The sequence below is a fragment of the Zootoca vivipara genome, chromosome 6 (genome assembly GCF_965207765.1).
Source record: "Zootoca vivipara chromosome 6, rZooViv2.hap1.1, whole genome shotgun sequence".
Lineage (NCBI taxonomy): Eukaryota > Metazoa > Chordata > Lepidosauria > Squamata > Lacertidae > Zootoca > Zootoca vivipara.
This window is the reverse complement of record NC_142589.1, coordinates 36,391,850-36,414,227: the sequence shown is the minus strand read 5'-3', so window position 1 is coordinate 36,414,227 and position 22,378 is coordinate 36,391,850. Positions and strand designations below refer to the sequence as shown.

The 22,378-nt window shown below is 45.6% G+C and overlaps 1 protein-coding gene and 1 long non-coding RNA gene across 4 annotated transcripts in view; one reads left to right on the top strand and one right to left on the bottom strand.

Annotated features, from left to right (window-relative positions):
- The window catches only part of KIAA0513 (KIAA0513 ortholog), a 58,914-nt gene that overhangs the window by 26,044 nt on the left and 10,492 nt on the right, over positions 1–22,378 (top strand). For all 3 annotated transcript variants that reach the window (XM_035119005.3, XM_060276050.2, XM_060276051.2), the window contains exons 2-9: positions 11,104–11,618; positions 16,990–17,089; positions 17,734–17,807; positions 18,486–18,556; positions 19,443–19,650; positions 20,200–20,240; positions 20,429–20,513; positions 21,150–21,227. In XM_035119005.3, the coding sequence (XP_034974896.1) occupies positions 11,266–11,618; positions 16,990–17,089; positions 17,734–17,807; positions 18,486–18,556; positions 19,443–19,650; positions 20,200–20,240; positions 20,429–20,513; positions 21,150–21,227 (1,010 nt within the window). In that variant the 5' untranslated portion in view covers positions 11,104–11,265. The remainder of the gene's footprint in view (positions 1–11,103; positions 11,619–16,989; positions 17,090–17,733; positions 17,808–18,485; positions 18,557–19,442; positions 19,651–20,199; positions 20,241–20,428; positions 20,514–21,149; positions 21,228–22,378) is intronic.
- LOC148685306 (uncharacterized) overlaps positions 20,274–22,378 on the bottom strand; it is a 14,610-nt gene continuing 12,505 nt past the window's right edge. Inside the window, exons 3-4 of the long non-coding RNA XR_015950527.1 lie at positions 21,156–21,256; positions 20,274–20,443 (exon numbers count right to left, since the gene is read on the bottom strand). This is a non-coding gene — a long non-coding RNA (uncharacterized LOC148685306). The remainder of the gene's footprint in view (positions 20,444–21,155; positions 21,257–22,378) is intronic.

Below are 22,378 nucleotides of genomic sequence, written 5' to 3'. Positions count from 1 at the left end.
TCCATTTTGCGGATGGGAAACTGAGGCTGAGACTTGCCCAACCTCACATGTTGAGTCCTTGGCCACAGTGAAGACTGGTCGAGGTCTCCCATATCTGAATTTGTTCACCATATTGCAGGAACATAAGTGTTTATATTACTCCCCCTTTCCCCCCACCATAAAAAGACTTGGCTCTTGAGGATAGCCCTTTTATGTTGTAGAGTTATATGGCAGAAATGGGCCGTGGAGCCAAATGCTTGGATGGAAAGGCAGCTCACCCACTGGCTTATTTTAGAGTTAGCAATGCATCTGCCTCGCTCCATTGATCTGTGCGGGAGCAAACTGCCTGGAGACTCTTGCAAAGTGGTCCTTTGCTCCAAAGGAGGATAGAGATGTATTCGCCGGCAACACAACTTAGTGCATTCAGAGGAACTGTTGTAAAGCATCTCCTGCAAAAAAGGAAAAAAAGATTGTGAAGGTAGTGGGTGAGAGAAGCCCCTGAGCATTGATCTTGCCACTAAAGAGAGGCTGAGCACTGCCTCCTGCCATCCTCAGGCAGTACATTGGCTGTGCACTGCTGGCTCGTTGGAGATCATAAGAGGCGGGGAAAACAGCTGACCTATTGGGACTGGGGAGGGCGTGTGTGGGTGTGGGTGTGGCTCCCTTGGCAATAAGGTGCACAAGGACTGCGATGTGTGCCACACTCCAGCTGGATGGTGATAGTTGAGTTTCTCAGTGAGCTACACTGAACTTCTCCTCCTCTTTCCCTCCTTCCTTGTCTCAGCTGAAGTCCAAGTGACTTTTATTTGTGTGTGTGCATGAACACATATCTTTTTCTGACAGCGAGTGGATGAGCAGGTAATCTTGTCCGTCTTTACTGCGTAGGGCTGTTGTGCAAGATAACGGGAGGTTTGTGCTTTGCTTTTAAGTTCTCATAAAGCTGCAAGGGGGGCTTAATTCAGGACACATGTCTTGGGCTTCAGGCTGTGTGAATTTCATTCCTCCTGCCTTTCGTAGGTGTTGGGAGATTTCAGAGATACGCAGGGCGGCCGTGCCTGCAGTTATTATGGAAAGCTGATTAAATGGAAGATGACTAGCTTTCTGCAATACTTGCAGTGCTCTGTATGCAGAGGTCTTCACAGGCTTCGTCCTGTTTTTGCCAATTGAAGAAATTACGCCTCAGTAACTTTTGCATTCCTTATCAGCACCTTGCTATCTAAAGCCTCCGGGATTATAGACCAAATGAAAGTGTTTTATGCAAACTAAAGTATTCCATTGATGATGTACAGAATTTGTGTGAACTCCTTCTCCCAAATCTGCTTTGGGTTTTATATTTACCCTTTTATTATTCTTCCCTTTCTTTCTTCCCCAGTTCTTCTGTATTATATATCACCCTCACTTTTACCTTCTTTGCAAATACTTAATGTGTTTTTATTTGAGTTTATTGTCTATTTTGCCACCGTAATTCATGGTACGGGGATTGATTTCCACTGGCCGGTTCACTTTCCAGGGTCTTTGAGATGTTCTGTGTTTTCTGGAGAATTGTGGGGGGGCTGGGATGCTCTTTGGGGGTTTTTTAGGAACTGAAATTCCTTGACAGATGTGTCTTAATTGCACTTCATTCTCCTTTTCCTCCACGCCCTGTTCAGTCAAGCATGCTGGCTGTATTATCATTTGAATATATTTGTTTTTGTTTCTTTTTGGAAGATGCCACAAAAGCTATTAATACCAGTTAAACAAAAACACACTGGCTGTACGAGAGAATGGAGTTTCAGGGTGCAAGTGCTTTGCATGGGGTGCTTCTCAGGGCTATGGGGAAAAGTGCCGTTTTGAGATGCTGGGTTCATCACCTGCTGAAATTGCTGGATTCATCTTCATGGCTTTGCAAGTTGAAGGGGGGCTCACATCTTGTCAGAAGCAAATAACAGGTTCCCCGGAGCTAGCAGCTGCTGTGTTGAGTCTTTGCAGTGCTGCTGCTGCTGCTCGGCCCCTCATTCCACAGGAAGGGGTGCAATTATATCTAATGAGGACACATCACAGAGAAAGGGAGGGTGCTGTTGGTAATATGGGGCCTGCCAAGTGGAGGGAGGTGAGAGGCCGGAGCCCAGCTGGGAAAATAATATATTGCAGTTGACTTGGGAGGGAATAATTTTCGGTTCTTAAGGCAGGCTTGCTCTTTTTACAGCAAGCAGCTGCAAATGCCACAGGAGCAGGAGCATCTGCGGCAAAACCACTGGTGAGCAGCAAAAAAATTAGGTAGAAGGGAAGGGTGGACATTAGGAAGGGAATAGTTTGGGTCTTTGGGCACTTCTCCATATATGTAAGAGACGGTGAAGTGCAGGCTTGTTAGGCCTTGTGGAAATCAGATCTTGCTTTTCACTCCTGAATTCTAGAAACAAATGCTGTTTCTCCATTCCCCTCCTGGGCTGACATTAAGAATCTGTGACCTTCCCAGATGTCGTTGGACTACAACTCTCATCATGCCTTGTCCAGCATGGGTGATGGTCAGGGACGATGGGAGCTGCAGTCCAATAGCATCTTCAGAGCTACAGGTTCCCTGTCTTTGGGTCATAGGTTGTGCACACACCATATGTATAAGGCACATTCCCCAAACCCACCCAGAATCATGGGAATTATAGTTTGCCCCTCATGGAGCTACAGTTCCCAGCACCCTTAAAACTACAGTTCCCTAGATTCTAGGGGTGTGGTAGAGAATGTGAAATATATGGTGTGTAAGCAGCCATAGTGAGTAAATTGGCCTGTTGGAGAGGCGAGACCCATATCCAAGCCTCTCAGCTGCACATTATGTACATTTCCAATTTGGGCACATCAGCCGCTTTTGGATTAGATCATTCTTAAAGCTGCTCTTCATCCTGCAGTGTTTCAGCTTTCATTTGGCACTCGTCTATATTGAGCATCTGCTGATGACAAAGCTGTGAACGTGAGAAGTTTAAAGTTAGAAGCTTTCCAGGGCAAAGTCGTCCCCGTCCCCCATCCCAGAACTTAGCAGGGTGTAACAGGGTGGATAAAGTCATAGCAAGGATTATTTGGGGACACCTTTTCTTGCAGAGGTCCCTCTGTCCAGTGTCGGCCAATCAACCAGCTCATTCTGAAGAATGCTAAGAAGAGCCTGGCAGCTGGATCAGGTCAAAGCCCCATCTAGTCCAGCATCCTGTTCTCATAGTGGTCAACCAGCAGGAAGCCTCCAAGCAGGACTCAATTGTGCAACAGCATTCTTACAACTTGTGATTCCTAACAGCTGCTTTCAACAATGGAGGTACAGTGGTACCTCGACTTACGAAGACGATCGGTTTTCGGTTCTCGACGAAGTCGAGGTTTTCAGTTCTCGAAGCGCCACTTTGGCGCATGCGCCGCTCTGCACAGGCACAGAACGCGCACGCCGGGCACGCACAGAGAAAATACTTCCGGGGGTTGTCAACTTCGGAAGTCAAAACCTTCGGAAGTCAAAGCATTCGGATGTCGAGGTATGATTGTAGATAGAACATAGCCATCATGCCAGTAGCCATTAAAGCCTCCTCCTCCTCTTTGAATTGTTCTAATCCTCTTTTAAAGTCACCCAAGTTGGTGGACATCACTACCTCTTCTGGGAGCAAAATAAATAAATAAAATGCTTCCAGTAGCACCTTAGAGACCAACTAAGTCTCTTAGGTGTGGTAAACCTGTTGACGACTGTTAATGACTGCAGTTGGTCTTACAGGAAAAAGCAAGGGGTGAGATGGGTAAAAATAGCTTTATCATGTATAATGAGATAAGAATCCAATGTCTCTATTCAGACCAGGTCTCTCCATGGTTTCATGTTTGGTAATAAGTTGCAATTCAGCAATTACTCTTTCCAGTCTATTTCTGAAATTCTTTTGTAATAAGACAGCTACTTTGAGATCTTGTATAGAATGTTCTGGGAGACTGAAGTGTTCTCCTACTGGTTTCTCTGTCTTGTGATTCCTGATGTCAGATTCATGCCCATTTATCCTTTGGCGTAGGGTTTAGCCTGTTTGTCCAATATAGAGAGCTGAAGGGCACTGTTGGCATTTGATGGCATGCCATACACAATGTTAGAAGATGAGCAATTAAATAGTCCTGAGATGGTATGTTTGATGTTGTTGGGGCCAGTAATTGTGTTGTTTGGGTGTATGTGGCAGCAAAGTTGGCATCTGGGTTTATTGCAGGCTCTGGTACCAGTGTCCATGTCAAGTCTGGTGGTTTTATTATTGTGGGTGAGGAGTTGTTTAAGATTGGGTGCCTGTCTGTAGGCAATGAAAGGTCTTCCTCCCAGAGTTTGAGAAAGAGAAGTCATTGTCTAGGAGAGGTTGTAGATCTCTGATGATGTGTTGTACTGTTTTAACTTGGGAGCTGTATGTGATTACTAGTGGTGGTCTGTTATTTTCTTTTTTGGGTCTGCCTTGCAGCAAGTTCTCTCTGGGTATCAGTCTGGCTCTGTTAATCTGTTGTTTAACTTCATCGGGCGGATATTTTAGTTCTAAAAATGTTTGCTGTAGATCTCTTAGGTGAGAGTCTGTCTGTAGAGTCAGAACAGATGCGGCTGTAACGTAGGACCTGGCTATATACAATGGATTGTTTGGTATGTTTGGGATGGTAGCTAGAAGCATGTACTGTAGATATGTTTGTCGGTCAGTTGGTTTACGGTATAAGGTGGTGTCTATGCCCCTTGCTTTTTCCTGTAAGACCAATTGCAGTTGTTAACAGTAGTCAACAGGTTTATCCACACCTATCAACCAATCACCCATTCCCACCACCCTTCTGAGTAATACCCCTCCCCACCCTCTCACTATATATAAGGGTCTGGTGACTTCTGTTTCAGTGTATCTGAAGAAGTGTGCATGCACATGAAAGCTCATACCAATAACAAACTTAGTTGGTCTCTAAGGTGCCATTGGAAGGAATTTTTTTTCTAAGGTGCCATTGGAAGGAATTTTTTTATTTTGTTTTGACTACGGCAGACCAACACAGCTACCTACCAGTAACTAGATCTTCTGGGAGTGAATTCCATACTTTTACCATGCAACTGTGTACTTTCTGTTGGCGGTCCTGAATCTTCCAACACTGAGGTTCCCACTTCTGCCTGCATGCACTAGTCAGTTAGCTTGGGCTCCCTTTTTATCGCCATTTAGGGCACAAATGTGCTTCCGGATTTTTTGACAGCATAATTATGCACATTGCACACACAGCCTGAGCTGAACGGAGGCCATTCGTTCTGTTTAGAATGCCTGACATTCTTTATGAAGTTGCCATCTTGGGGAAAGAGGATGGGAGAAAAGACCCATTTAAATACAGGTTGTGAAGGAAGAGAGACAACTTAAAATGCAGCTGTTGTGCTTGTGATACAAAGCCCCATCTCACTCTTTTCTGCCCTGTCGTCTTCCCTTCTTGCAGCAGGGTCTTCTGTAACTCAAGGTTTAACAAAGCTGGGAAGTGGAGAAAGAGAGGGGGGGAATCCTGCAGCCAGGAGGATCGAGACAAGAGTCATTGCCCAAGATGGGGAGCCTCTAAAGAACCCTTCCCAACCTCAGACCCTCCAGGAGTTCTGAACTAGAACTCCCATCAGCCCCCACCAGCTCTGCAGGTTGGGTTACTGGGTTTTGGAAAAGCCTTTTGGTGTTATCTCTAATATTGGTTAGGCACTGAACTCAAATCTTGCTCTGCCCCTTATGGGAGCAGCAAGGTTTGGGATCTGGGTCTCTCCAAGAATCTAATGCAACACAGAATGGTTGTTACAGGCCAAACTGAACACAATCATTTTGACAAGGTGTGGTCCCCATGTGTCAGCTATGTAAACAGGCGCTATGCTATGTCAGGCCTCCAGGCAGTGTATGAATGGTTGGGCTTGGACCATGCTACTTCAGACTGCAGGCAGGATCGCATTTGGTTTAATGCTAATCTTCATAAATAAATATTTCCTGCACGTAGAAAGGTAACTCATCAGGGAGGAAAGGTTCTAGAATATCCCTGTCCCTCTGACATGCATATTTTTTGCAAACTGGTGAGGCTGTGATGTGACATTGACAAAGCTGTGTTCATTTTGGGGTTACCCTGTGAAAAATGGGATTCTGAACTGGACCCATGAATTCATCATTCAAAGATGTACAGCCTTTTAACACCCCTGCACACAAAAACAAATCAAGGAAATAGTTCTCAAGGCTGCAGAATCCAGCTTCAAAGTTTATGAGCAAAGTTTTCTGGAATCTTGTAAGAGGGAAGAAGGAGGCAGCTGCCACGGCCTGATGAAAAAGACATTATGCAAAACATGCTTGCTTGTTAATTTGAATATTTTTTGCAGATTGCAGAATTTAGACTTGAGAGGAGGATTTTGTGTTTTAAGCCCTGGTTTAAAAAGGTTTATTGAATTCCTTTAGTAATCCCTTGAAGTCTCCATAAAGATTGTGTTTCTGCTGGTTTGGCGCCATGCTTAATGCGATGGCTTATCACTCTGGAACTCTGCAGCTGGGTCAGCAAGTTTTCAGATCCTTAGTACAGAAGCTGTTAGTGGGTTGGAGCCATTGCGGGTTTTTTCACATTGTGTTTGATTTTAAGAAACTCTGACAGGGTGGCAGGTTCTCATTGCTCTGTTAGGAAGGCGCAGCTTCCTTGCAGGCATTGATCAGGTTTACTACTAGATGGGGGTGACTCCAGCTTCTGCCCTTTCCTGGAAAACGTCCAAAGCATCAGCTGGTATTTTCCTTAACTATCTGGGCTAATTTGGTGTCAGTCTTGGTTGGGCTCTGTGTCCTTAACCCCAGATATGCAGTCAAATTAGCTGATTATTTCAAGGGCCGCCTTGCTGCTCAAAGCTGTCTTCTGGTTACCATTTTGGAAAGCTGCTGCTGTAATGAAGAAATGTGTGACTCTGGATTTTGTTGTAAATTGCTTTGCTACCTTAGGTATAAGGTACATTTTAAGACTCGCCTGCCAGGTCATCTAACCCCATAGATATGCCCACCTGAACCTCTTTGAACTGCAGAACTAGCGCAGTGCCACATAATACTTGTTCCTCATTTGTAAAAAAAATCAATGTTTTAATGTGGCTGCACCCACACTTTGGAACTCCCTGCCTATTGATATCAGGCAGGCATCTTAACTATGCCCTTTTTAGTGCCTCCTTTTAGGCAAGTCTATCCAGATATGTAAGATGTTGACATGTGTTTTAATCAAGTTCTTAGCTTATTATTTGTTTTAATTACTTTTGCATGTTTAAAATAGTTGTTTTTTATTTGTTTTTACTGATAATTTCTTTGTTTTATTCTTTTTGTAGTCTACTTTGAGGTTTTTTTAGGGGGGGTTAACAGTCAAGCAGCATATAAATTTTGTGAAATAAAATAAATCAGACCATTTGTCAGAAGAATGTGGAAACATCTCGCCATTGTTTGAAGTTTTGGGATCAGCTGATGCAGTTTGGTAGAGCAGGCATACAGGGGGTTGGTTTTGCACTGGATGTGGGCCAGGATTGCTGCTGAGCCAATAGAACAGGGATGAAGAGGGACACATTCCCTTGGGGGCTTCCTTTTGGGGGAGTGGGGACATATGCCAGGGGTGGGCAGGGCCCAGAGGTATATATGAGCAGAGCAATGGGTGTGACACTAACCTCGGTACAGAAGGCCAGCGCGGTGTAGTGGTTAGTATAGTGGTACCTCAGGTTACAAACACTTCAGGTTACAAACACTTCAAGTTACAAACTCCACTAACCCAGAAATAGTACCTCGGGTTAAGAACTTTGCTTCAGGATGAGAACAGAAATCGTGTTTCAGCGGCGCAGCGGCAGCGGGAGGCCCCATTAGCTAAAGTGATGCTTCAGGCTAAGAACAGTTTCAGGTTAAGAACGGACCTCCAGAACGAATTAAGTTCTTAACCAGAGGTACCACTGTATGTTGGACTAGGAACTGGGTGACCAGGGCTCAAATCCCCACTCAGCAGTGAAATGTGCCTTGGGCCAATCACAGTCTCTAACCTACCTCACAGGGTTGTTGAGAGGATGAAATGGAGATGGAGGAGAACCATGTATGCTGCCTTGAGCTCCTTGGAACAAAGGTGGGATGTAAATGTAAAAATAAACTAAAGCAGGCTACATTCTTGCCATGCAAAAGCCAGAGTTTACACACACACACACACACACACACACACACACACACACACACACACACCACACACAAATGTACACGCTCGTCTCTTTGTTTTCCACCCAGTTCCCCACATCTGCTCTGAGATCCTTGGCACAAGAGTGGAAAGCCAGAGTATATTAAAATACTGTAATTGGAGAAGTGGAGAGCCTTAACAGCACTCTGGACAGCTCCTGCAGTTTTTTTTTTTTTGGCAGCGTTTGTTCCAAGCATAACAAAGTCTAAGTAACAAGTAAAAGGACTCTCTCTCTCACTCAATCCCCCTTAGCATAGGGATAAAGTTGACTCCATTTAAAGTGCAGTCCAACCTGTCAACTCTTTGCTTAGCTCGAGGTGTTGAAGCTTAAGGTCTGGCCAATCTGCTGGAGGAGCCACCAAGAACCCCTCTCAGCTATCTGGCCTGAGTGCCGAAAGACAGAAGGCTCGCTGTGCTACAATTTGGATGCACCCAGAGCAGAACTTTGTCTTTCATAGATCCTGAAACTAAACTTGGCACTTCTCCTGCAGTCTTGCAGACTCATTCTTTAAACATTCTTATAACCACTGAACTGATTCAGTTGCACCCTAATTAACTAAGTGCAGTTTGCAAGCGGAGGAGGGGGAGCAGCTGTGAAGGATACCTTGAAACGGGATTTATTAAGTAAGACGGTTTCATTTTTGCATCTTCTAGTCATTTGATGAAAATAATATGGCAGTATTTTATTTATGTATAGAGCCAGCATGATGTAGTGGTGTTGGGATGGGGGACATTTTGGCTCCATGAAGCAGTTCCTTATTAGGATGGACCTCAGGGGCCTAATTTGACAGGAGGGTGGGGTTGCTCATATGTCATTTACCTGCCGTCACAAGGGCGTCAGGTGATTTGCCACTTTGAGTCCTAGAGTGCTTGCTAAAACAGAGGAAAACCCCTTTTTTAAGCTTGCAAAAGCCCTTCCTCATCAGGAAGGGATTTGCTCTGAATCCTGCCAAACTGAGCAGGAATTAACCTTAAAATCACACAAACCTTAAACATTAGCTAATGGGGGATTTAACCTGCTATAGGGAACTGTTGCCACATGCCCATTGGAGTGGCATCAGCTGATTCAGAGGTGGGCATGGTTTTAAGAAAAAGAACTCATGGGCTAAGTTGTAACCCCAGCTTGGCCAAGGCTGGGCCTCAGGCCAGAGGATCACCATCACAACCCTAGTGTTTTGACCCTGACTCAGAAGACTGTCTACAACCTCTGCATTTTTAATCACGCAGAGCTCCACACAAAAATAGTCTCAGGCCTTGAATTGCTGCAAGCAGGGTGGATAAAAATCAATGATTTTTTTAAAAAAAATCAAAAAAATCGGATTTTTTTGATTTAAATCGGATTTTTTTGATTTAAATCGGATTTTTTGATTTAAATCGATTTTTTTGCTTTAAATTGGATTTTTTTAAATAAAATGCTTTTTGAGGAAAGAATATTACCATCCAAAGGTTATTCCATCATGAAATAAAGATTAGTTTTTTTAATTATGTAGTATAAGGTTGTATATGTTTAATTTATGGGGTAAATAAATTCCATTAATCCATTCACCTCTTCCAGAGGTTTTTGTAAGATTATTGGGCAGTTTCTCTGCCTACAAGATATTATCACAGGTGCTTGGTTTACTTTTGCAGTTCTCAAAACTGAATTTGACTCAACAGAGATCACATGCCTCTTCTTCACAGCAAAAATGTTATAACATGAACAGAGTTGGGAAAAAGACCTTAATCCTATTGTACTACAAACCTATGAATACAGAAGCAACCCCTTCAGTGCTAAGTTTCAAGAAGTTCAGTGAATAGAATAGAAACAATATTTTTCTGATTGTTTGGACAGTATTTAAGTTTTTCATGTGTAGGCTGGGCTGACAGTCTAAGTTTCTTAAAATATATATATTTTGTTTTTGTTTAGCCAAATTAGTTAACAAACATGGATGTTTGTTTAAGCAAATAACATTTGCTGAAATGTTATTGTTTCAGTTGAATAAATCTATTTAAATTGTTATTATTAAGGTAATGATTATTTTTCTCCTTCCTAAGTACAACAGTAAAGTTGTCCAAATATGAATGATTAACCTATTAAACTGGGGATAAAAAAACTAATATGAAAAGTTGTTATTCTAAAAATCTTCATCTACTTGCATAATAAAGTTATACCAGCAAGAATTAGTCTTTATGATTTAAATCAACTATGATTTAAATCAAGCCTTACTGACTAGTGATTTAAATCGTGATTTAAATCGTGATTTAAATCAGTTTGATTTAAATCAAATCCACCCTGGCTGCAAGGCTTGGCCTTCAGAATTTTTGACAAAGGAAAGCATGTGCAGGACTTTAAAGCCTGCAAAATTTTACATGGTTTGGGAAACGGGATCTACTCAGGAGCCTATTGATCAAGACAGTTGGGTCTGGGGAGATGGGAAAGCTTTTGCAAGCTCAGACTGCAGCTTATGCGGGGAAATGCTGTTTTAGTAAGTGCAACGCAATCTTGGATGCGTGCCTTCAGAAACAAACAAAAAAAAGTATTTCTGTATAATTGCAGTCATCCCTCCCCCCTTTTTCAAAAAACACATGCCTATAAGTGGTTCAATGGATTCTAATCAAGAGAGATTGTTTTAAAGAGGCTGCTTTGCTCCTAAGCACTCCATAAAAGTTCGCTCTGTCTCCATACTTAATTGCATTAAACAAATGACATTTGCCAGCCCTGGGAGGGAAGTTTCAATCTGCATTAAACTTAACTCATAATTTAAGTGTTCACCAAGTGGCCAAATGGCCTATTCATGCTTTTCCTGGGCCGCCTTGGAAGTCCTTGCCTGGAATAGTAAGTCGAAATAAGTGGCAGGGGTTGCCAAATTTTGCTGTGCAATTATGACGCATGGCTCTTGCTGCTGAGATTATTGTTGATAAGCAGTGATTAATAATTAATTATTTATAATGAGTTGCTCTGTGTTTGCTTTTTTCCAGATGCCTTGAAAGAGCCTAGGAGAAGGAGTAGGCTTTGGTTGGAAGTGGACCAATCACAGGCTCCGTTTTTCTGCTCGTCTCCCAATGGCCTTCACATTTCCCTGATAGGGAAATTGAGCCACACCCTCTGCACCCGATCCATGATATTAGGCCCCTTGAGCCATGGAGGCCATTGATGTCCCTGTGGGGAACCTCATTGACTTTGACTCTGAACCTTCCACCACCGACACCTCCGAATCCGTCCCTGCCGCTCCTCCCTCCACCAATGGCAATGGGCTGCTGGACCACCTGGCGGGCGACACGGCCGCAGTGGCGGAAGAGAGTGACGCGACGGAATCTGCCGACAGCGAGAACGACACAACGGACTCGCCCACCCATCACAGCTGGAACAACCACCGCCGCTCTTCCTCGGAGTCCTACTCATCTAACCAGAGCACAGAGTCCGCCAAGGACGAAGTGACAGCAGAGCACCGGGAGTTCATCAGGCAGTACGTGGAGAAGATCTTCACAGGAGGGTGAGTGTTTGAGCAGCAGGATGCTGTGGGCAGGCGCATGCTGGGATTGTGGGATCATCAGCCAACTCCCTCCCTGCAGAAGGTCCCCAGTTCTTTTTTTACACTGCAACTCCCATCACCCCCAGCCAGAGTGACCATTGTTCAGGGATGCTGGGAACTGCAGTCCAAAACATCTTGAGAGGTACCATGTTGGGGAAGGCAGAGGAAGGCGGGTGTGGTCCGCCCTGAGTGTCACCACTGAGGGGGGTGACAAAATCCCGGGTGGCACTCACCGTGGGGCCTGCAGCATGCCCAAGCCACGTGTCTCTCCTGGAAGAGATGTGGTGGCTTGGGCGCAGGCAAGCTCTGCCCTGCCCAAATGGTCTGCCCGCTGCCTCTCCCCCAGCTGTAGGACAGCTGAGTGGGAGGAGGCAGGCAGACTATGGAGGCCCTGCGGTGCCCCCTGTCTGTATGAGCAGGGTGTGCCGCCCCAGGCGCCCGAGCGGCTTCCTGCGCCGCTGGGGGAAGGCTGCCACAGAGCTTCTTTGAGATGGCTTTACGTTGCTCAGACCAATCCAGAGCAACATTAAATGTAATCTAGGCAACCATTCCCATGGACTGCTAGAAGATCAAACCTATCCATTCTGAAGGAAATCAGCCCTGAGTGCTCACTGGAAGGACAGATCCTGAAGCTGAGGCTCCAATACTTTGGCCACCTCATGAGAAGAGAAGACTCCCTGGAAAAGACCCTGATGTTGGGAAAGATGGAGGGCACAAGAAGAAGGGGACGACAGAGGACGAAATGGTTGGACAGTGTTCTCGAAGGTACCAACATGAGTTTGACCAAACTGCGGGAGGCAGTGCAAGACAGGAGTGCCTGGCATGCTCTAGTCCATGGGGTCACGAAGAGTCGGACACGACTAAACGACTAAACAACAACAAGGCAACCATTCCCCATTTCCCCAGATTCACTCCCTCAAAGACTTCAAGGGCTGGCTAAAGTACTAGGTTTTTCTACCATGGCGCCAGTTTCCAACTTGTTGTTGTTGTTTAGTCGTTTAGTCGTGTCCGACTCTTCGTGACCCCATGGACCATAGCACGCCAGGCACTCCTGTCTTGCACTGCCTCCCGCAGTTTGGTCAAACTCATGTTCGTAGCTTCGAGAACACTGTCCAACCATCTCGTCCTCTGTCGTCCCCTTCTCCTAGTGCCCTCAATCTTTCCCAACATCAGGGTCTTTTCCAAGGATTCTTCTCTTCTCATGAGGTGGCCAAAGTATTGGAGCCTCAGCTTCACGATCTGTCCTTCCAGGGAGCACTCAGGGCTGATTTCCTTAAGAATGGATAGGTTTGATCTTCTTGCAGTCCATGGGACTCTCAAGAGTCTCCTCCAGCACCATAATTCAAAAGCATCAATTCTTCGGCGATCAGCCTTCTTTATGGTCCAGCTCTCACTTCCATACATCACTACTGGGAAAACCATAGCTTTAACTATACGGACCTTTGTCGGCAAGGTGATGTCTCTGCTTTTTAAGATGCTGTCTAGGTTTGTCATTGCTTTTCTCCCAAGAAGCAGGCGTCTTTTAATTTCGTGACTGCTGTCACCATCTGCAGTGATCAAGGAGCCCAAGAAAGTAAAATCTCTCACTGCCTCCATTTCTTCCCCTTCCATTTGCCAGGAGGTGATGGGACCAGTGGCCATGATCTTGGTTTTTTTGATGTTGAGCTTCAGACCATATTTTGCGCTCTCCTCTTTCACCCTCATTAAAAGGTTCTTTAATTCCTCCTCGCTTTCTGCCATCAAGGTTGTGTCATCTGCATATCTGAGGTTGTTGATATTTCTTCCGGCAATCTTAATTCCTGCTTGGGATTCATCTAGTCCAGCCTTTCGCATGATGAATTCTGCATATAAGTTAAATAAGCAGGGAGACAATATAAACCTTGTCGTACTCCTTTCCCAATTTTGAACCAATCAGTTGTTCCATATCCAGTTCCAACTTGTAAGATGGAAATAAACAGCCAGTATTATAACCAGTCAGAGTAGACCTACTTAAATTAATCAATCAATGTTAGTTGTGTCTCTTATGTTTTTAATGGCTCTCCTCTGTGTAGGACTAACTCAGGGTACAATCCAGTGCACCCCAGAGGGTGCTGCTGGGCAGATGTTTTGTAGTGAGGCCAAGGACCTGAATTTCTTTCTTTGCATCCACTTTGCAGAAAGAGGGGGGAAGACAGCTTGCTGCTGGATCCTTCACTCCCCTCCCCGGGGTGCAGCAAGACCCCTCTCCCCCCCCCCCCGTGTGTTCCCGTTGAAAAGAAATGTTGGCTGGCTGTGACACATCTCTCCCACTGAGTCATGCTTCTCTCTCAACTTAACAATTGCTGCCTGGGGACTTTGGGACTGCATCACCCAGATGCAGAGTGGAGGCTTGAGCTGCTGCAGCTGATGTTGGCTGTGTGCGTGCGTGTGCTTTTGAACAATTCCACTTTATTTAAGCAATTTAGCAAATATGCCGTGATTCACCGTGGCCCAAATTAAAACGATTTGAATGTCAACACCGGGGGGAAGTGCCTTTCTGTTTACTCCCTCCCTGCTCTGCTGCGTGGCCAGTTTGGGGACCAGACCCCAGAAGGAATGTTCTTGGGGTTCCGGTTTCCGCCGGCAGGAATGGCGGACTTGTTTTCCATCCCTCTGACCTTCGTAAGGAATTTGGCGGTTGCTAGGGGAGTAAATGGCAACCCCCTACCCTCTCCGGGGGTTACGGAGAGGGGCCGCTGGCCCGCGATGCCCCCAGACCCACTCCGACTGTTTATGGAGTGGGGGGAGCTTGGGCTGAAAAGCACTTACGAGGGCCAGGACTCCCGGACGCTAATCTGCATGGCGGGGATTTCCATGGTTAAAGAAGATAATTAGGCTTAAATCTATGGACATACTTCAGAAGGAGGGGAAGAAGCGCTGTTTACTGCTGAGAAATCTATGCTGCTGAGGGAGAGGAGTTAAAGGCTGTATATCATCTGGAAGAAGGATTGATGGGGACGGAGCGATAAGGGAATTGAGTTTTTTTTTATTTTTATTCATATGAGTGACTTCATACCTTCCCAGACGCGATGTCCTGGCTTGTTTGGAGTGAAAGAGAAGCAAAAGACTGTGTGAGTTGAACTTTATAAACTGTTGTTACTGAGCATATTTTTTAAAGATGTGGAGTTGCCGATGAGAAAAGCCCCCCCCCCTAGTCGGACGGAAGGAGTCCTGGACGCGTTCGGAGGATTTATGAGCTGTGACGCACTTTGAATTGGAGCAGCGACCTGAAGCTAAGTTCAGCTATAGGGCAAGGAGATCCATTAATTTACCAAGAGTTTATGGTTTGATGTTTGGGTCTTCTGCCTGGAAAGGCTGTAAATTTCATAAAGATCGTTAATCTTCATGGCTATGAGAGAAAACGAAAGTGATTTGAGCTTTTTAAGATGGCGCTGCTTCGACGCAACAGGGAGCTCCAGACTAAGAAGATTTATGGGGAGGCTGGACTGATTAACCCACACAGGAGAAAGAACATTTGTGAAACCTTGTTTGATATTTATCTCAGCAGCTAGGAAACAATCGGTTGAAAGTGGAAAACATCTATGTGACTGTAAGGGGAAGATCTGGATTATTATGAACTTGGAGGACGATTTGAACTTTAGAAAAAAGACGGCAGTGGACGGTTGCGAGGAATCCCCAATTTCTTGAAGCATGGGAACCCAAATAAAAAATTCTTTAGACGATTTGGCATAACATTCGGTTTGATTGATATATATATGTGTATAATTTGAAATAATGAATGTGATATAATTGGTTTTAATTGGAAAATTAATAAAATATATTTAAAAAAAAAACAGAAGGAATGTTCTTGTGCAAAACTGACATTGGCAGCTTGCATAATCTCCGTCCACAGTTGAATGTTGCCAATTGGCGAGGTGGCTTGCCCCCTGCATGCAAAAATAGAAGAATGGCAATGCTTGAAATCAAAAGCCTCAAATTCTTTTTTAGTCTTGCTGCACGTTTAATAAAAATAAATAAATAAACAAACAAACTTGGGGGGGGGCGCATAACCCTTTTCAACTCGAGGGCCATATTCCCTTCTGGGCAATCTTCTGGGGTCCACGTGCCAGTGGCAGGCATGAGTGAAGGCTAAAAATGGGCAGGGCAATGAAAGTCAAAGTCACTTTTGTGTACTAGGTTAGCCTCTGCACAAATTCATGCACCCCTCCCTACCCTCCATCTGTGGAAGCAAGAGGCACCAGCAGAGTTCAAGGACAAAATCCAGCCAGGCAAAAGCACTCGGGGACGGTGCAAAGTGAGGGGAGAAGTGGTGAGCCAGTGAGGGGAGAAGTGGTGTGGCCTGGGGAGACTTCTGAGGGGTATCCTACTCCTGCTCAAACGGGTTATTTACTGACGTTGGCTCCTGATAAAGAATATTGGTGCACTTTCGGACTGGTAAGAGCTGAAGCAGTTTACTTGAACTTATTTCCCCTACCCCAAGTTAACTTTTCATTACTTTTTTCTTCCTCCTTTAAAGTTCTGCCTCCCCCTCCACTTACCGGTAGTACATTGAGCCAAACAAGGAGTTTACTGCCACCTGGTGGCTGAAGGCAAAACCACAATTCAACAGGAAACCATCACATTTATCTCAGTTTTGTTGCAAGTCGTAACATATAGGAGGAACCAAAAGAAAAAGAGCAAACAGCAACAGCAAAATAAAAGAGGACAAAATGAGATAAAATTTGTGTGGAGGATGGATTTCATAGGCCCAACCCAATCAAGAGTGAGGCACAATGGCAGATTTACATGCACAAAGAATCCAACGGTCCTTTCTCTTGTGCATGCTGATCTGCCATCATTGTGAGGCACACCTAAGCATCTTTTTTGCATACACAACATCCCTGCTTCAATCCCTAGCATCTCCAGGTAGGACTGGGAATGCCACTGCTGCCAGTCAGTGTCGACAGAACTGAGCTAGAGGGATCAATCGCCTGACTCAGTAGAGGCGGCTACTTATGTATTTGAAGGTGTAGAAACTATTGTGCTTTTAAATGAAAGTGCTTCATGAATCTTATTTCTGTATTCCTTGTGACAACCTTGCAAGGTAGGCTAGTAATGACACTAAGCCCCTAAATTAGAAAGTAAGCTCATTGGTCAAGGCTTATAGTACAACACCTAGTTTTTATGTTTATTACTATTATTACTACATTGCAGAGTGGTGACACTTGAGAGGAGGCAGGGATTTGCCTACTGCCCCCTGGCAATTCTTGCCTGCAGTGAGATTTGCTTTGGGGACTTGCCAGCTTATAGTCTCAGCCCTCTGCCTCACACTTAGTGCCAACTTTTTGTTTTTTTCTTTGTTTTGTGATTCTAGAGAGGAATTTGACCAAGAGGAGAAAGCCAAGTTCGGAGAACTCTGCAGTGGGGAGAATGCAAAAGGCAGGGAATGGTTTGCCAGATACGTGAGTGCTCAGGTAAGGAGACGTTCAGGGTGCAACTCTGGCTGGTGTGGATTGTGTGCTCTTGAGGCCCTTTGCTTTTTGTGCTTGCATGTGCCTCTTGACACCTGTTCACACAATCAAAATAGTGGGCCTTATTCCTAGTGGAATGCACAGGGCATTCCAGGCCATTTCAGAGTCATATTTTGTTTTATTGCATTGCTGTATTCCTACATGGAAGAGTCTCATCTGCTCACCTCTGCATACCATCATTTTTTAAACCCTGCGTAGGGTGAAACATTTTCCAGGTCAAACAGAAGCCAGATTTGCACAACTTCCTGATTGGCTAGACCTTATATCCATGGCAAAGCTACCTCCTCCCTTCTCAGAGCAAGGCTGTGCCACGGGGCTGATTGGCCAGCCCTTGTCTTAGCTGCAAAGCCACCTTCTGAGAGCAGCTTTTGAAACATGACAAGCACTCAGAGGGGAGAAAATGGAAAGCAAAGCAGATGGCCTGCCTTAAAGCTTAGGTTGGAGATGGCTGTTGATCCAGAGGCTGTATGTGCAGAGCCGTTTCCTCCGCAGCCAAAAAAAGTAGAACAGCAGCCCTACATCTGTTTCTAGGTACAGTACATCTGTACCCAGTCTTAACACTCTTGACTTTCCCTGTTTCCTCACAGCGCTGCAATTCCAAGTGTGTCTCGGAGCAGACTTTCTATCGACTGGTCCAGTCCTTTGCTGTGGTCCTCTTTGAGTGAGTAACAGCAGGTGTCTGCATGGAGGCCACAGGGTCTTCAGCCTTTACAGCAGGGGGTGGGAAACTGAATCCAGCTGGCAGGTGGGATTCTTCCTTCCTCCACCTATCCCTGCAAGCCACCTTGGACAGTTGGGTGGGGCTAATGAGAGGTGTAGCTCAAAACATCTGGAAGGCATCATGGTGGTGATGCTTGCACTAACCACTGCACCACTTGGGCAACTGGAGATGAATTGCACATGGATGTAATCCATGCAGCTCTCCGAAAAAGCCATGCATAGACCCACCTGGCTGTTCAAAGGCTGGTCTATGTACCCCCACCTTGAGAACCTTGGAAGATAAAGGTGGTATATAAATGAAATGAATAAATATTAGGGAGAACGGGCACAGCCCCACTGAATTCAATCTGCCCTCAGCCAGCATCCACTGGCCTGCCTTCCTGTTTACAATATATCCATGGGGTGGCCCTGGCAGTCTGCTTCCTCCTCCTTAGTCTCAGTGTTGCCCTTGTAGAACGCAGCACGGAAGAGAATGGGGAAAAACTGGAATTAGTTGGCTCTGCCCACTGTTGCACTCCCTACATTCGGCCCCATCAGTCCCAATGGAAACTAATCACCACTGAGTGTTGTTCTGTTTCTTCTTCATATTTCAGCAACTTTATTCTTTTCTTTTTTTCAGGTGTTACCAGATGGATGATTTCAGCCCTGCTAAGAACCTGATGACCATGTGCTTTACCTATTACTATATTGGTAAGGGGCAGTTCCTTCTTGCTGAAATTTGTTGAGTGAGAAAATGTGCTGGGGCAATTTGTTCGTCTTCAGCAAAGCAGCAAGAGTACCTTGCAAAAAGCATCTCTATAGGAATAGCATCCTGGGAGAACCTTGGAATGGTGAACTTAGCCTTTGCATTTGACCCGCCATTGCACCCAATGTGTTTTGACTACACACAATTTTGGCTTTGGGCACAATCCCCAGAACGTAATGCCTGCATAAGTTGCAGGCTTACTATAAGGTTTCAGAAATAGATGAGAGCCAGGAAGTCTAATGATTTGTAGCTTCTTGTTGGTTGCTTCCATGTTACCAACCATTTGTCCTCGTTTTCAACATCCATTTTTAAGTGTGACACTAATCACTGAGGGCTAGTACCTTGCTTTTTAGTTAAGAAGCAAAAACCTAGGGTGGGGGAAAGAGAACAAACCAGCATCGAGCATTGATCTTTAGGAGTAGTGGAGCTCCCTTAAGTCAGGGGTGGGGGACCACTTTTTTTAGCCCAAGGGCCACATTCACTTATGAGCAACCTTAAAGGGGCCCTATGCCAGAGGTGTGTGGGGCCAGAGGCTAAAGTGGGTGGAGCATCAGGTATGATTCTTACCTTGCTGCATTGAAAAGTCTGAGGTTTCTGCATAAACCCACACACCTGTCTTCCATCTGGGCAAGCAATGGGCATTGTTACAATTCAAGAACACATTCCAGTCAGGAAAATGCTCTTGAGGAGAGCACGGAGCAGGGCCCAGGAGCGGTTAATTCTGAGAGCCAGATCGAGAGGGCCAAAGGGCCACATTTGACCCGCGGGCCTCAGGTCCCCTGCCTTACTCCCTCTGTTTCTCTTTCCTGCTCCCTGGTTGCATTTTGGTAGGTAAGCCCCAAGCGCTGCCCATCGAGTCCAAGGAGAAGCCCACTGGCAGCATCGACTCCTACCTGAAGTCTGCAAACAGCTGGCTGGCCGAGAAGAAGGACATTGCAGAGCGGCTCCTGAAGAACACGTCGGCAAAGACGGAGAACGTGAAAGGCTTCTTTGGGAGCTTTGAAAGCAAGCTGAAGGGGCCCGGGCCCAAGAAAGCTGAGTGAGTCCAGTTCTAGGGGCAGCCGGATTTCCCCTGCACTGTGTTGAGAACATCCACAGCGCCTTTAGTGGAGGCACAACACCAGACCTGGGCTTAGGTACCCCTAAGCACCACCGCCTCTGCTCTACCCAAGATAATCTCATTTATACGCCGCTATCAGTCTTGGTGGTACCAGGAACATAGGAAGCTGCCTTGTGCCGGATTGGCAGTGGCTGTCCAGGATTTTAGACTGCAGCATTTGTATGTCTCCCTTAGCCCTCCCTGGAGAGACTGGGGATTGAACCTGTGTCCTTGTGCACGCAGAGCAGATGCTCTGCCACTGAGCTACAGCCCTTTCCCACTTTATTAATTAACTGGTTGATTTAAAGTCCCCCACCACACCCCCTTTTAGGGCAAGGCTTGCAGAGCAGGCTAACTCGGCTTCATCTGTGTAGTAGGAAGATTATACTTCTAAGCAATTCATAGAACAAACTACTTGCAGTGTTTCCAAACTCCCCTCCCAAAATGATGTTACATTTAACCGAATAGTACCCATGTGTTTGCTTCTAGGGATGATGAAGATAAACCAAGAGAGAGAATCCACAAATCAGGTAAGCAGCAGTAATAATATGTCTAGGCTGTTGTTATTTAAAAATCTGTTTATAATGCTCATAGAAAACAGGCGTTTCAGCTTCTGGAGAGCTGGGATACTTGGCAGGAATCTTAAGGCACTGTCTGGTCTTTATCTGAAGATTGTGTATCTGTGTATGCACAAATATCAAATATCTCCCCTTTGCAGTTTCCCTGTACATTCCTGAGGAGGAGGAAGAAAAATCAGGAGAGAAGATCTACCTGTACATGCACCTGAAGCAACAGCCCATCTGGTAAGAGCGAGTGGAGGCCAGTTCAATAGGGTGACTGGGACACTGCCCCGCCTGTACTCAGCCAACCCCCACCTGCCTGCCTTCTTACTTACAGCCAGCCTGGTGCAGCCTGTCAGCTCCCCCATTTGTTAGTCTTAGTTAGGGATGTCAATTTGAATAAAATATTGGGTAAGCCCCGTCCCACATAATCAATCACAAGACAATAGCAATGCCCATGGATTTTGGGGGCCCTGGCACCCTCAAATATTTTATGGGGGGCAATGGGACCTCAACCCCCAGGAGTTGTAGAACGCAGCAGGGAGGAGGAGGAGGAGGAGGATGGGGCCTAAACTAGAATGAGTTGTCTCTGCCTTTCACTGGCTCTGGCACCACCTACTCTTGGCCTCCCTGCCTTCCACCTTACCTGTCTCAGTTAGCCCCAGCCACCACTGGTATAAGCCTATTATTCTGAGCCAGCTGCACTCCTGAGAAAGGGCATTGAAGCAGGGGAGCCATCTAGTGGGCAAGGCCACAGTCCTCTCTGGCAGAAACCACCCCATTCCTTCCCACTTCCTAGCCACATTCACACAAAAAATGCAGTGCAGTTGATACAGGCTCAACACACGCACGCACATCATTGCCTCCCCTGTTCCCTAGGCATACCCTGCGGTTTTGGAATGCGGCTTTCTTCGACGCGGTTCACTGTGAGAGGCGGAAACGGTCTCCCACCACTAGGTAGGACTTCACAGCTGCTGCTTCTTTTCCTTTTTTCGCAGGAGAAAGGAAGTGGGGGACACAAGGGGTGGAGGAGAATAGGTCACAATGCTGAAATGGACTGCCTTTTTTCGTATGCAAATGTTTTATTTTCCTCCTATTCTCCTACTTGTCAAGCAGGCCAATGGAGCTTTTTAAGTTCTGCTAATTTGATGTAGGACTGGGTTTATACTTTGCAGGGAGGAATTTCTTTCTTCCCCAGCCCTTGGAAGTCTTCCCCAGGGTTTTAGAGAAGCAGAAACCACCTAGCAAATGCATTTTGATAACAACATCCAAGGGGGAGTCTGCCAGGCAAGAGCTTAAGGAAGGGGCAGAGTACCCCCTTTCCCCCCTTCCTGCTCTCATGTTGCTTTGTTGGGTTGGGGAGGTTGAAAAGAACTAATTTCTCTTTCTCTTTCTTGACGTCTTTAATCCTTTCTTTTCTTTTTCTGGTCAGTTCTTTCACACTTCCTCTCTCTCTCCATCCATACTTCTTGCATGATCTTAACATGTAACCTTCTGTTGACCCTTTCTGCTGCCACTCCAGAGGGAATGCTGGAGAGGAAGAGGAAACGAGGTGTGTCTGTCTGCATTTACTTTCTTACCTTTTTATGCCAAAGGCTCATTTTGGGTCCAAAACCTGCCACCCTGGTTGCACAGTATTTGGCCCAGCGCTGCAAATCCCACTAGTGTACCCTTCTCCAACCCGGTGCCCTCCAGATATTGTTGGACTATTGCTTTCATCCGCCTTCACCACTGACCATCCCTGCTGGGCTTGCTGGGAGTTGTAGTTCAGCCACATCTGGAGGGCCACAGGTTGAGGAAAGCCTGTTTTCCAAGGTATATCTCTAAGCACATCAAAGCAGTTTTGAAAGGAGTGTTCTTTGTTCGTTTCAGTGCCTGCACCAGCGCACAGGTTTTGCAAGTGTTTTAGAGACCTGTTGAAATTCTGTTGGAAACAGCAGGACAAAATATAATATGGATGCTGAACCGATTCAGAAGCAGTGGGAGCCTACCACAAACCACTTTTTGAGTCTCTTTAAATTTACTTTTAAAAAATCAGTCTACATTCTGTCTCCCAGCCAGAGTTTGCCAAGCTGCCAATATCTTATACATTGCTTGATTATGATGCA